This window comes from Plecotus auritus, assembly GCF_963455305.1.
Source record: "Plecotus auritus genome assembly, chromosome: 1".
Taxonomy (NCBI): domain Eukaryota; kingdom Metazoa; phylum Chordata; class Mammalia; order Chiroptera; family Vespertilionidae; genus Plecotus; species Plecotus auritus.
This window is the reverse complement of record NC_137770.1, coordinates 81,201,112-81,215,408: the sequence shown is the minus strand read 5'-3', so window position 1 is coordinate 81,215,408 and position 14,297 is coordinate 81,201,112. Positions and strand designations below refer to the sequence as shown.

General features: G+C 49.1%; 1 protein-coding gene across 2 annotated transcripts in view; it reads left to right on the top strand.

Annotated features, from left to right (window-relative positions):
• Nucleotides 1–12,896, top strand: part of TEP1 (telomerase associated protein 1) — a 44,973-nt gene extending 32,077 nt beyond the window's left edge. Inside the window, exons 31-55 of one of the 2 annotated variants that reach the window (XM_080680511.1) lie at nucleotides 156–289; nucleotides 488–576; nucleotides 839–953; nucleotides 1,381–1,621; nucleotides 1,820–1,943; nucleotides 2,817–2,941; nucleotides 3,070–3,169; nucleotides 3,374–3,529; nucleotides 3,670–3,882; nucleotides 4,126–4,279; nucleotides 4,374–4,586; nucleotides 5,399–5,559; nucleotides 5,754–5,867; nucleotides 6,933–7,040; nucleotides 7,405–7,537; nucleotides 7,640–7,716; nucleotides 7,820–7,952; nucleotides 8,093–8,229; nucleotides 8,382–8,506; nucleotides 9,574–9,717; nucleotides 9,868–9,964; nucleotides 11,122–11,227; nucleotides 11,334–11,539; nucleotides 11,658–11,762; nucleotides 12,183–12,896. In XM_080680511.1, the coding sequence (XP_080536637.1) occupies nucleotides 156–289; nucleotides 488–576; nucleotides 839–953; nucleotides 1,381–1,621; nucleotides 1,820–1,943; nucleotides 2,817–2,941; nucleotides 3,070–3,169; nucleotides 3,374–3,529; nucleotides 3,670–3,882; nucleotides 4,126–4,279; nucleotides 4,374–4,586; nucleotides 5,399–5,559; nucleotides 5,754–5,867; nucleotides 6,933–7,040; nucleotides 7,405–7,537; nucleotides 7,640–7,716; nucleotides 7,820–7,952; nucleotides 8,093–8,229; nucleotides 8,382–8,506; nucleotides 9,574–9,717; nucleotides 9,868–9,964; nucleotides 11,122–11,227; nucleotides 11,334–11,539; nucleotides 11,658–11,762; nucleotides 12,183–12,305 (3,433 nt within the window). In that variant the 3' untranslated portion in view covers nucleotides 12,306–12,896. The remainder of the gene's footprint in view (nucleotides 1–155; nucleotides 290–487; nucleotides 577–838; nucleotides 954–1,380; nucleotides 1,622–1,819; nucleotides 1,944–2,816; nucleotides 2,942–3,069; nucleotides 3,170–3,373; nucleotides 3,530–3,669; nucleotides 3,883–4,125; nucleotides 4,280–4,373; nucleotides 4,587–5,398; nucleotides 5,560–5,753; nucleotides 5,868–6,932; nucleotides 7,041–7,404; nucleotides 7,538–7,639; nucleotides 7,717–7,819; nucleotides 7,953–8,092; nucleotides 8,230–8,381; nucleotides 8,507–9,573; nucleotides 9,718–9,867; nucleotides 9,965–11,121; nucleotides 11,228–11,333; nucleotides 11,540–11,657; nucleotides 11,763–12,182) is intronic. The other variant, XR_013961226.1, reaches the window with a different exon arrangement.
• Nucleotides 12,897–14,297: the final 1,401 nt, after the last annotated feature.

Below are 14,297 nucleotides of genomic sequence, written 5' to 3'. Positions count from 1 at the left end.
GTCTCTTCTTCACCCTACCCTTCCTCTGCATAGCCACTGACACCTGTCTCCCCGGTTAACTTCCCACTATTTGAGATGGGAATGGGAGTTCACATCTGTGCCAGGATGCTTACTGACAGGCCTCCCTCTCTTCTCCTTCCTTCTCTCCCACACAGTTTGCTAGGGGAGGGCCCCTTGGAGCGGCCCGGTGCCCGGCTCTGCCTCCCTGCCGGGCCCCTGAGGACAGCAGCTAAAGGTCGATATGGGAAGAGGCTGGAGCTGGAGAGCACAGCACACGTCCTCATAGCAGGTAACTACGGCTCAAATTAGCCTGGGGCACTGAGTGTGGGGCCTTGGCCCCAAGGCTAGGACCACGCACTGCCGCTCCCTTTGGGCTGGCCTCCTCCCCAGCACCTCCGTGGGTGGATGGCTTGCTGAGCCTGAAGGATGCGACCTCTGGAGATGCGCCAGGGCTGAATCATCTCAGTGTCCTTCCTCTGACCTCCAGCTCAGCTCTGGAAGACCTGCGACCCTGATGCCTCAGGCACCTTCCGCACTTGCCCCCCTGAGGCTCTGGGAGACCTGCCTTACCACCTGGTTAGTCCCCACATCCCACAGGTGCCTTCTCCCAAGCACCTACTTGAACAGTTCTGAGACCCCTTCTCTCCTTTGACCATGCCTATCACCACTGCCATTGCCCCTTCAAACTCCCTCTATTTTTCTCCTTTTGGTTTTCATGCCCTCCTCTTTTGGGTCCTTGGTCCCAGATCCCAAGTCTAGGTCCCAGCTGCTCAGGCAGCTCCAAGACCCCCTTGCCAGCTTCTAAAACAGCCCTACGAATCCACTCTGGTCCCCGCAGCTCCAGAGCGGGAACCGCGGCCTTCTTGCAAAGTTCCTCACCAATCTCTGTGTGGTGGCTGCACACCTGGAACTGGGTCTGCTCCCTCGGCTTCTGGAAGCCCATGCCCTCTACGGTGAGATGGGTCACCGGTGGCTTCTTCTTTGAGATATGGGGCTCCTGGGTGTGTTCATGGGGGGCCTGCTCAGAGGGAGGTGTCATGGAAAGAACAGTCCAATTTCCATTCCAAGTGGGAAATGCCAAGAGGATGAGCAAGTGAGCCTTGAGAGACCTTTTGCCTAGATCTCTTAGATTAGAGGTCCTCAAACTTTACTTAGTGGGTATACAATTACCTGGGAAATGTGTTCAAAATGAAGAACTCTGGGTCCACAGATTCTGGTTGCCGAGGTCTGGAGTGGGGCCCAGAGATTTGTACTTTTAACAGATGTTCCTGATGTGGGGCCAGAGGGCCACACTCTGAGACTTACCATTTCAGATAAATGTATTGGTGCTGGGGTCCATGGGGGTCCAGGCTGGCTCCCCAATCTGCATCTCTTCCATAGCTTCCTCAGTTCCTGAAGAGGAACAACAGCTTCCTGAGACTGACATCGCTGCATTTCACACCTTCCTGAAGCAGCAGGCTCCAGTCCTCAGTCAGTACCCCTTGCTCCTGCCTCAGCAGGCAGCCAACCAGCCTCTGGACTCGCCTGTTTGCCGCCAGGCCCCCCAGCTCTCCCAGCGATGGCACCTCCAGCGCATGCTAAAATGGCTTAATAAACCCCACACCATGGGAGGCCAGCAAAGGTAAGAAACTTAATCCCAGACTCTGGAAGCCCACCAAAGAGCAATCTGCAGCCTTTCTGAAATTGGACAACAAAGGAGAGATCAGCCAGAGTCACCGTTGGAGAGGGAAACCCAGGCATAGAAATGCAGAAATGAATTCCTGTTTGCTTCCTTCCCCTCATTCTTCATTTCCTCCCTTTCTTCCTGCTCTTTCTCTAGCTCCAGCCTGTCCCTGGCAGTTTCCTCATCCCCCACAGCGGTGGCCTTCTCCCCCAGTGGGCAAAGAGCTGCCGTGGGCACTGCCAGTGGGACAGTTTACCTGTTGGACTTGAGAACCTGGCAGGTATGACACTCAAGGTGGGGCAGTTTACCTTCAGAAACACCTCACAAACTGCCCTGAGACCCTAACAGGCCAAGCCCACCTGCTGCCACCCTGTTTGATTCAGTAACTTTACTTCCCTCACATCAGATCAAAAGGGCTTGGGCAAAACTCAATCACACAGCAAATATTTGCCATATACCTTCCGTTCAAGGCACTGTTATAAGCATTGCAAGGAATACAGGGCTTAGGACATTGTCTTTGCCTGCTTAGTGGTTACTTTGGTTGAAAGATGAGACATAGCACATAAAGAGGAACCAAAACATAGCCATGTCTCATAGATCAGAGCTAAGTTGTACAGTGACCATAGGATATTAGACAGAGAAGAGCAGGCCTTCAGGGTTGGCTGAGGAGGAGCCTGAGCAAAGACATGGGGAAGAAGGTCTCCTGTAGATTTCGGGAACAGTTGCAGCAGAGGGCACTTAAAGGCTGGAGAGGTGGGTCTCTCATCTTTCTGCCCATATCATACCTCCCATATGTCTGCATACAGTCGCCCATTCCCTACCCAGACCCATCAAAGTGTTCTCTGATTAGGGATATGTATGGAATTTGGAGTGGGGAACAAGGTGTGACCCCACTTGGATTACCAGGCTCTAGTTGGACTTGAGCTTGGCCTAGGTCTGAAGTGGGGCCCAAAGCTTTGTACTTTTAGCAGGTGTTCCAGATGTGGGGCCAGAGAGCCACATGTGGAGGCTTATGTAGAGAATGTAGAGAGCCAGGGATGCTAGCCCTTCTTGCCATCCTTTTTGCTTGGGGTTTGGATTGGCTGGACATGGTGGGAGGGAGAGGGGGGTTCGAGGGAGTGTTCTGAGCGCGCTTTCCCGCTCACTCTCACAGGAGGAGAAGTCTCTGGTAAGTGGCTGTGATGGGATCTCCTCTTGTTCGTTCCTCTCGGACAATTCCCTCTTTCTTACTGCCTTTGACGGGCTCCTGGAGCTCTGGGACCTGCAGCATGGTTGTCGGTAAGGGCTCTCCCATGTCTCGGAGTGGGGGCCTTCCCTGTTTGTGGGAAGCCCAGGCGGGGGAGGGGGGATGAGGGGAAGCCTGTAGCCAGATGGCCCCGTGGCCTGACTCTGTCTCCCTGGGGTAGAGTACTGCAGACCAAGGCTCACCAGTACCAAATCACCAGCTGTTGCCTGAGCCCAGACCGCCGGCTGCTGGCCACTGTGTGCCTAGGGGGGTGCCTAAAGGTAATGCCTGGGCTCTGTGGCAGTCAGAGTTACCCTAAGTGCTGCATCAGCCTGAGAGGTTGCTCTGTCAGTATGGCAGGGGCTGCTGACTGCTTGGCCTGGGGAGGCCTTTCCTGCTGAGGGTGGGGACTGGACAGGGTGGTCCCTGGAGCTGTGGGACTGAGGGGCTCAAGCCTCTGTCTTCCTCCCCTCTCTCTCCTCCAGCTGTGGGACACAGTCCATGGGCAGCTGGCCTCCCAGCACACCTCACCCAAGCCCGTGAATTGTGTTGCTTTTCACCCAGAGGGGCAGGTAATAGCCATAGGCAGCTGGGCTGGCAGCTGCAGCTTCTTCCAGGTGGACAGACTCAAAGTCACCAAGGTGAGAAAGTCCAGTGTGGCCCTGGGGAAGGAACACAGAGGTGGGAGTGGAAGGCGGGGAATGATGGACGTCCACATTTGGGTCACTTTGGGCTGTGCTGAGAGCATCCCTGACATTTCTGTTTCAACCTCCCCATGTAGGAACTGGGAGCTCCAGGAGCCTCTGTCTGTACCTTGGCCTTCAATGTGCCTGGGCGGGTTGTGGCCGTGGGCCGGCTGGACAGGATGGTGGAGCTGTGGGCCTGGCAGGAGGGGGCACTGCTGGCTGCCTTTCCTGCCCACCACGGCTTTGTGGCTGCTGCCCTTTTCCTGCGTGCTGGGTGCCAGTTACTGACAGCCGGAGAGGATGGCAAGGTCAGGTGTCAGAGGGCTGGGGGTGGGTTCCAGGGAAGGAGTGGCAAAGGCAGGGAATGTTTGTTGAGGGTGGGCCTTTGTTGAGGGGACTGTGGAGATAGCTTGGCTGGTGTGAGCGTCAGGGAGAAGGTGTGGGTGTGCGTACAGGCAGCTCTCAGAAGACTGTTTGGAAGGACTTTAACAGGGAAGCTATAACTCTGGGGTGGAAGTGGGGTATCTTTAAGCCCTTTTATTGGCTCTCAGGTTCAGGTGTGGTCCGGGTCTCTGGGTCAGCCCCGTGGGTGCCTGGGTTCCCTTTCTCTCTCTCCGGCCCTCTCCGTGGCTCTCAGCCCAGATGGTCATCAGGTGGCTGTTGGATACCGAGCCGATGGCATCAGGATCTACAAAATATCTTCAGGTACAAAGGGAGAAAGGATGGGGTGTTTGAGCCTTTGGAAAGAGACCCCCTCCTTTCCAAGTGTCTTCCTCTCTTGTTTTCTTTCATTCTCTAGGTTCTCAGGGGGCTCAGTGTCAAGCACTAGATGTGGCAGTGACGGCACTGGCCTGGCTAAGCCCTGAGGTGTTGGTGAGTGGTGCAGAAGATGGATCCCTGCAGGGCTGGGCCCTCAAGGAGAGCTCCTTTCAGTCCCTCTGGCTCATGTCCAGACACCACAAACCCGTGCTGGGCCTGGCCTCCTCCCAGGAACTCTTGGCTTCCGCCTCAGGTACTGCTGGGCAGTGGGCAGGGTTGTGAATCACGGAAAACACACACATTTTTCACATTTTTTTTTTTTACAACTTTAAAAGTCCTTTTAAATGCATTTATCTTGCACAATTGGTCTAGACCCGTAGTCGGCAAACTGCGGCTCGCGAGCCACATGTGGCTCTTTGGCCCCTTGAGTGTGGCTCTTCCACAAAATACCACGGCCTGGGCGAGTCTATTTTGAAGAAGTGACGTTGGAAGAAGTTTAAGTTTAAAAAATTTGGCTCTCAAAAGAAATTTTAATCGTTGTACTGTTGATGTTTGGCTCTGTTGACTAATGAGTTTGCCGACCACTGGTCTAGACTGTTTCTTCTTGTTCTTTAACCCTGATTCTGGAACCTCTTTGCAATTTCTATGATCCTTAGAGTTCCTGCCCAGTGGGGGACTTTACTGTGTAAAGCGATGGGTTTCCCTCAGGAGTTGAGAGAAATGTGGAGGTGAAAATGCAGAGTGGCCTCAGCCCTCTCTCGGTAGAAGGCTTAGTCCCAGTGACACTGGACACTGGGAAGGGGAGGGTCTAGAGGTGCAGCAGGGAGCTAGAGAGAGACAGCTGCAGAGCTGGGGCTGGGAGAGCCTGGCATCTTATCCTGTGTACTCAAGTGATGGCTGACCCTTGTCCAGGGCCTCTGCATAGCCTGTGATCACTCCTCCCTCCCTTGGAGCTGTGCCCTCAGTCCTGGCCCTCAGTCCCCATGATTGCCTTTGTCTTTGGCCTCCGGGCTAGTCTTGCTTCCTCTTTCAGGGACTCTTCCTCTCTCCCTCTTTCCACTGCAGAGGATTCCACAGTGCGGCTATGGCCACGGCAGTTGCTGACACTGCCACAAAAGGCAGAACACTTTCCCTGTGCCACCGAACTGTGGGGACATACGGGCCCCGTAAACTGCTGTAGCTTCAGCACTGATGGGTGCCGCCTGGCCACTGGGGGCCGGGATCGGGTAAGCCACTCCCCCTCCACCCCGGGTTCCTGAACAGCCCAATTTCTGTTGCTTCCTCCAGCTTTTTGCTTGATCTGCCCTCATTCCTTCATTAATACTTTCTCTCTCTCCTTGAAACTTCTTGTCTGTAATGGTCCTGGTGTTTCTCCCGCCCTCCGATGGTCCTAACTCTTCATCTTTTGGGACCTATCCAGAGTCTCCTCTGCTGGGATGTGAGGACACCCACAGCCCCTGTTCTGATTCACTCCTTTTCTGCCTGTCACCGTGACTGGGTCACTGGCTGTGCCTGGACCAAAGACAACCTACTGGTGAGTGCAGAGTAGAAGGGTGTAAAGCTCAGCAGGGTTCCTGGGGGAGGACAACACTCCCCATCTGATCCTTTTCTGACACCTGTTTAGAATAGTAATAGCTAACACCTGGCGTGGCTCAGTGATTGAGTGCTGACCTATGAACCAGGAGGTCATGGTTCCATTTCCAGTCAGGGCACATGCCTGGGTTGCGGGTTCAATCCCCAGAGTGGGGTCATGGCAGCCAATCAATGACTCTCTCTCATCATTGATGTTTATATTTCTCTCCCTCTTCTTTCCTCTCTGAAATCAATAAAATATATATTTGAAGAAATAGTAATAGCTAACATTTATTGAGCAGTGAGTATGTGTCATGCATTGGATTAAGCTCTTTGCACATATTGTCTCATTTAATCTTTACAACGCCCTGTAAAGTAGATACTGCTACCATCTGTTTTACAGAGAAGAACATTGAGTTCAGATAGATTAAAGGACATTTCCAAGGCCATGGAAGTGATAAAGCTGAACCAGTAAACTTTCTGATAAGAAAGCTCATGCTCTTGACAAGAACACAAAACTGTCTCCCAATAGTTTATGATGCCCCATCCCTGCAGTAAAGGAGAGTCCCCATGTTCTCAAAAAGAGATGAGAAAGGAGAGAGTAACACGAATAGACTTGTCATAGTTTGTCCTTCTCCTGCCTTCTAGGCAGCCACACCTTTCCTTGGCATTGCAGACTTTTCACCTTTGTCTAGATTTGTTGATTGACAGTATGTTAATACCAAGGACAATAGCTACTATTTATTCATTGCTCATTGTGTACCTGGCAGCTGTGCTAAATCTTTCTCTATAGATGCATCAGCCCCACAGCAACCAAGGCAGATAGGCGAGCTGTCATTATCCTGGTTGGATAAAAACCTAAGGCTCAGAGAGATGAACTTGCCCCAGGTCACAAAGTAATGAATGGTGGAGCTAGGATTTGAACCCAGGATAGCCATGCTCTCAGTCACAAGGTGTACTGCCCTCCATTATATATATACAAAAATGCTGGAGGGATGCTGATTCTCCCTCTCCTCTGACTCTGCAGATCTCCTGCTCCAGTGATGGCTCTGTGGGGCTGTGGGACCCAGAGTTGGGACAGCAGCTTGGTCAGTTCCTGGGTCATCAGAGTGCTGTCAGCGCCGTAGTGGCCATGGTGAGAAGGCAATACAGAGTTTCCTGGTGTCTCTGGGAAGGCCAAGGGTGCTTTGGGAGACTAGATGCATTGGGTATTCAACCCCAAAGGCAAAGGGGTATAAAGAATGAGGTGTTTGGGCCTGGATTAGAGCAGGATTAGGGTGTTGAGGCTGAGAGTTGGTGTGAAGGGAGGGCAAGCATGAAAACACAGCATCTTAAATTTATGACTTTGTGGGAGGATTGCAGCCATGAACCCCCCCAGCTTTAGGTCCCCAGTTCTCCTCACTCGTTAAAATCTTCTAAGCCCCTAGTGCTCAGCCCACAGCTCTGTGATGGGGTTGGACTTCCCATGTCTTGCTTAGTGTGACTCTGCTCTGGGGCAGGAGGAGCACGTGGTGTCTGTGGGCCGGGATGGAATCTTGAAAGTGTGGGACCATCAGGGAGTGGAGCTGACCAGCATCCCTGCTCACTCAGGACCCATCAGCCATTGTGCAGCTGCTCTGGAGCCCCATGCAGGTGATGAGATGTCAGCCACCTTCCCTCCCCTGTTGCCTCTTCCCTTCTCCCCCGTGTCTCCTCTTTTTCTCTTCTTCTCACTCATTCTCTGTGTCTTATCAGCTTGCCAGCCTGGGTCAGAGCTTCTGGTGGTGACTGTTGGACTGGATGGGCTCACACGGTTGTGGCATCCGCTCTTGGTGAGTTTCCTGAAAGGATAGGTGGGGGAGGTGGAGAAGGTATAGCGGGATAACCTTCTGTGTGTCCATCCCCTATTGTCCCGTCTCCATCCTTTCTTCCTAGGTGTATCAAACACATACCCTCCTGGGACACAGTGGCCCAATCAATGCAGCAGCTGTTTCAGAGGCCTCAGGCCTCCTGCTGACCTCCTCGGAGGATGGTTCCATACGGCTCTGGCAGGTACCGAAGGAAGCAGGTGAGTGAGGTGTGGAGAGAGGCAAGGTATGAAAGAGGGTTGTGTAACTGGGACCAAGAAGGTCAAGGGTAGCCCGATATCTCCTCTTGTATCCCAGCAGAGGTCCAGCTCCTAATGAATCCCACTGCTCTCTTCTCCAGATGAGGCAAATATACCTAGGAGTCCTGCAGCCATCACAGCTGTGGCCTGGGCCCCAGATGGTTCTGTGGCAGTATCTGGGAATCAAGCTGGAGAACTAACCTTATGGCAAGAAGCTAAGGCGGTGGCCACAGTACAGGTGAGTTGGGCTTTCTCAGTTCATTGTCTATGTGAATTCTGCCTCTGCTATGTATTTAATGGCCTGGGTTGGAGGTTGCATAGGTGCCTGGGAGAGGAAAGAGGGTGAATCCTGGCTTCTCAGAAATACTGAAATGAAGTTGTGCACACCAGGCTCCTGGCCGCATCAGTGCTCTAATCTGGTACTCAGCAAACACCTTGGTCGTTGTCAGTGCTGATGAAAAAGTCAGCGAGTGGCAAGTGGAACTGCAGAGGGATTCAACGCCCAGAAATTTCAGGTGAAACAAAGCAGCCAGGTTAATGTGGTAGAAACAGTAGTCTCCTTACGCCCAGGATTTTACTCAAATCACTGCACCTCTTCTTTTGAACTAGTTCAATAGGATGTTAGTTGTTAGGCAGAAAAAAGTCCCTAGGAAATTGTTTTCTGCTCCCAGTCATCTCAATTTAAATAATAATTAGCCTACTTTATGCTAAGCTCTGGGTCAGGCAGTATGAACTTAACTGTGTTAATTAAGAGAGCTCACAGTAGAGGAGTGTGCATATAAGTAAGCTGCCAACAGTATTCAGAGTGATTAGTGCTACAATAAATATATAAAAATATCTGTAAATATATTTTTATATATTTATATATGTCCTGGGGCTGCAGAATTGGAGAAATTTACATTTTACATAAGAGTTGCTATTTGAGGTTGGCCTTAAAGGATGAGTAGGAGTTTTCTGGACCAGTAAGGGAAGGGAATGGAGTTGAAGGAAGAGGAAGTAGCATTAACAAGTGGCACGGAGCCATGAGAGTGCATGGTGTATTCTGAGTATGCACAGCCAAGTCTTTGTGTTCTTGGTGGGAGGTCAGGGTAGGATATTAGATTGAGAAGATAAACAGGCTGGGCTGTAGAGGTGGAAAGAATTTTGAGCAGAATAATTATCAGGATTTTAGAAAGATAACTTGGGTGGCAGTAAGGAGGATGGATAGTAGTAGAGAGATGCTAAAGGTAGGGAGACCACTGTTATAGCAGTTGCTATAGTCAGGGAAGACATAATGTGGGTCCTGACCAGGGACAGTGGGGGTGAGAAGGAGAGATCCAGATTTAGGCATGTGCTACAAGTAGGATCCACAGTGCTTACTGATCACTTGGAGGTCAGGAGGAAAGGAAAAGGCAAGAATGTTAGAGATTCCTAGTTTGAGCAAGTAAGGGGATGATGATGATGAATACTGATATAATAAAAACAGAATGAGGAATAGAATTTGTAGGGAAGAGAATACATTTTGTTTTCTACTTCACTGAGGAGCCTCAGAGAGGTGGACTAAAGTAGGCTCCTTCTCTTCCCCTGTGCCTTTGAGCTACAGTCTCCGCCTGAACCGAGTTCTGCAGGAGGACTTAGGGTTCCTGACAGGTGTGGGCCTGGCCCCTGATGGCCACTCCCTCATCTTGGCTACGGCGGATTTGCAGTTATTGCACTTGAAGCCAGGGGATGCTCCCTCTGAAATCTGGTAAGATCCAAAATGTAGTTTCCTCTCAGGCTGGAGAAAGAGGGAAAAGGGGTTAGTGGTTACCCTGAGGCTGGGTCTGACTGAGAACAAGCACTGGGGTCTTACAGTCAGGTGTTCCTGGGCTCAGCCTCTTTCTTCCTTGTAAACCAGGCACGACTACACAGAACATCCTATGATGTTGTCCACCCACCAGGACTATGGTGTGTTTGCCCTGCAGCCAATGGCCCCTGGAATTCTTTCTGTCTTAGTAAGTCCTGTTTGGGTGTGTGTTAAAATAAAGATTTGTCCAGAACCAATATTTTAAAACCTTGGGGCCATGATGGAGGATAAGAGAAAAGGAAAGGCGGTTGGTTCCAAATCTCCTTCTCTTCCTTTAACTGGAGCAGCTATATACTTAAACATATTGTATATTGACTTTCCCTCTAAGATTTCATTGCTACAAAAATAAATTCTAGTGTTTAAGAAAATCATAGGAAACCATAAATCTAGGTGTTTTCAATTGCATTTGTTGTCTCTTACAACTATATTAGTGTCTGGAATGATGCAGACATATCTCATAGATATTATTTTGAGTGAAAGAAGCCAGACACAGAAGAGTACGTATTACATGATTTCACTTAAATGAAGCTTAAGAACAAGCAAAATTGCCCTAACCAGTTTGGCTCAGTGGATAGAGCGTCGGCCTGTGGACTGAAAGGTCCCAGGTTCGATTCCGGTCAAGGGCATGTACCTTGGTTGGGGGCACATCTCCAGTAGGAGGTGTGCAGGAGGCAGCTGATCGATGTTTCTCTCTCATCAGTGTTTCTAGCTCTCCCTCTCCCTTCCTCTCTGTAAAAAAATCAATAAAATATATTTAAAAGAGAACAAGCAAAATTAATTTATAGTGACAGAAGTCAGAATATTGTTAGCTCTCGGGGTAGAGGTCTCTGGTGTTGACTGGGAAGGGGCATGAAGGCAGTTTTCCAACGTGATGGAAATGTTCTATGTCTTGATCTGGGCAATGATTGCATGGATGTGCAAAAATTCATCGAGATGCACAGTTACGATTTATGCATTTTACTATATCTGGGTTACAGTTTAAAAAAAATCCTGACCAGCCCTGGCTGGTTTGGCTCAGTGGATAGAGCATTGGCCTGGCGACTGAAGGGTCCCAGGTTTGATTCCAGCCAAAGGCACATGCCCCGGTTGTGGGCTTGATCCCCAGTAGGGGGCGTGCAGGAGACAGCCAGTCAATGATTCTCTCTCATCATTGATGTTTCTATCTCTCTCTCCCTCTCCCTTCCTCTCTGAAATAAATTAAAAGAAAAAAAATCCTGACCAGTCCAGAAGAGAAAACAGTTGCTTTTGTCTGGGCCGGGGTAAGTGACACAAGTAGGCTAAACAAAATGACCTGTCCTTTCACAGAGGCAAAAGGAGTCTGGAGAGTTTGAAGAGCGCCTGGACTTTGATCTGAACTTAGAGAATCCCAGTGGGACCCTAATATCAGTAACACAGGCCAAACCTGAATCTGGTGAGTGGTGAGGGGAGGACCCAAGGAATCTAGAGGTGGCCTAGGGGAGGATGGTCGACCCTTCAAAGACTGAGACCTGGCTCTAACGCTGCCCTTGGAATTGCAGAGTCCTCGTATTTGTGTGCTAGCTCCGATGGGATGCTGTGGAAGCTAGCCAAATGTACCTTCGAAGGAGAATGGACCACAGGTAACATCTGGCAGAAAACAGTACAAATGCCTGAAACCCAAACATCAGAAACAGACTCATCTGTGAATAGTGACATGGAGAACTGGCCAACAACCCCATGTCTAAAGACACGGCAGCGTAAAAAGGTAAGTTTGAGGGAAGGGTTACAAATACAGGGGATGAGGCTCTAGGTCTGATCCTGACGCTTTCTTGACTAAGGAGGGCCCACGAGAACTCACCAGACATTTCCCCTTCCTCTCTAAGATTCATTCAGGCTCTGTCACAGCCCTCCATGTGCTGCCTGAGTTGCTGGTGACAGCTTCGAAGGACAGAGATGTTAAGCTGTGGGAGAGACCCAGCATGCAACTGGTAAGTGTGCGTATGTGCAAGGAGGGCTGAAAGGATGTCACAAGGGAGCAAACTTGGGATAAGAAAGTTCAAAAGATCAAAATTCTATTTTCTTCTGTCCTTCTTGCAATATGGGACTAACCCAGGGGTGGGCAAACTTTTTCACTCGAGGGCCACAATGGGTTCTTAAACTGGACCGGAGGGCCAGAACAAAAGCATGGATGGAGTGTTTGTGTGAACTAATATAAATTCAAAGTAAAGGAGCGGAGGGGAGAGCAAGAGGACCAGATAGAAGAGCCGGATCCGGCCCGCGGGCCGTAGTTTGCCCACGGCTGGACTAACCTGTTCTAAATAAAAAGCACTAATGTGAGAGAAGAACAAGGTAGTAAGGAGGCCCATGCCTTGTAATTCTCATCTCCCTCTTTTTTGTTCTCATTGTAGCTGGGCCTGTTCCGGTGCGAAGGGGCAGTGAGCTGCCTGGAACCTTGGCTGGGGCCTGACTCTACCCTGCAGCTCGCAGTGGGAGACACACAGGGCAATGTATACTTTCTGTCCTGGGAATGAAGATGCATTACTCAGGGCAGAGGTACCATTTGTGCTAGAGTTGCAAGCCTGAAGACACCGGTGGAAACTTTCTTGATAGAATTATAAAAATAAAGTATCAAGAAATTTCAAGTGCAGTCCTGCCTGAGTTCTCATGTGGATTTGGACCAACTGGGAGGAAAATGGATATTATAATGTTTCTTTTCTGATTTAAGATGAATTTTTACTAGAACTGCAAGAAAGTGAACCAGATTTTAGTAGACGTTCTTTGAAACTAGGCTTTAAAATTCTTGTGTCATTTGCTGGGCCGGGGAGCCCAAGATACCACTTCTGCCTGGAGGAGGAATGAAAGTGATGTTGGCCAGCACTGAACTGGAGACCTCTCACTTGGTCAAGAAAAAATAAGGGAAGGAAAAGTCGATAGGCTCTAAGCATAAAGTAAGGGCCTTTAGAAGGAACTGGGATAGAAGTGGGAAAACACTAGGTTTATCTTAGAGAAACCATCCCATGTACTCAGAACTAACTGCCCAGATGAGCACTGAAAGCAGACAGTCTACTGGCTTTCACAGTCGCTGCCGGAACAGCAGCAGCCACGTGGCTTGCAAGCATAAGTCAGCACAATCATCTGCATTCTTTTTTACACTTGATCTTAGCCAAAAGGCCGAGAAGCGATTTGCATTCTTTTTAAAAAAATCATTATATTTTTATTGATTTCAGAGAGGAAGGGAGAGAGAGAGAGAGAAAAATCAATGATGAGAGAGAATCATTGATTGGCCACTTCCTGCATGCCCCACACTGGGGATCAAGCCCACAACCTGGGCATGTGCCCTGACCGGGAATCGAACCGTGACCTCCTGGTTCATAGGTTGACATTCAACCACTGAGCCACCAGCTGAGATAATCTGCATTCTTGGAAGAGATCACAAAAGTGTATCTTTTTCAAATTCAAGTTCACAAAGGTTAAAATGAGTTGAAAGGGGGAGGCTTTTACTTACGGACTTACCAGAGACTGTGATCCTCTTAAGTAAAAGTTCTAGAATCTTCTTATTTTCCTGTAATTCTGTCCTATGGAAGAAGAAGTTACCTGAGGCCCTTTCTTTCTATGGGTGAAACAAGGATTAAGGGTCTTCTGTGTCCAAGAATTCAAGTACTTGTATGTGATAAGCCAGGGCTATTACAGGATGTTGTCCTGGGTTGATAGGGTTCTTTCAGAGAAATACAACTGCACTCTAGTCTAGAAATGAGATTTGGGGGCTTGAGTGGGATATTTAGTTCTTATTTCACCCTGATTCCAGATTTTACATGGAGAAATCACCTGAGGCACTTGACCTTATTTCTCCCCATGCCTCATGGTCTCACTCACCCAAAGGATAAAGACATAAGGAACACCATGTAGACATTTTTCAATTCTCTTGATTATATACCTAGGAGTGGAATTGGTATGTCATGTGGTAACTCTAAGGAACTGCCAAACTATTCTTCAAAGCAGATACACCATTTTACATTCTCATTAATATATGAGGGTTCAATTCATCCACACCTTCACCAACTTGTTATTGTTGGTCTTTCTTATTATAGCCCTCTAGTGGGTGTCAAGTGGTATCTCATTGTGGTTTTGATTTGCATTTCCCTAATATCTGATGATGTTGAACATCTTTTCACGTACTTACTGGAATTTGTATTTCTTCTTTGGGTAAATGTCCATTCAAATCCTTGGTTTTATTTGGATTATTTGTCTTTATCTTTGAATTGTAAAAATTGTTTCTATATTCTGGACATCTGTTGAGTCCTAAAACACAAAGTGGTGGGAGACCTGGTGTGCAGTTGATAAAAAGGGAAAAAGGCAAGTGAGAAGACCTGATTGGGAAAAAAGGACCAACTCAGCCTTTGCTGCCTCTATTCTTCTTGTAATAATAACCAACAAATTCCAGTTTGCAGAAAAATTGAATTAAATGGCAAAAAGTAATAGTCTCAATTAGTATTCCTCAATGCACAGTAGCTATTCTGCTGTGA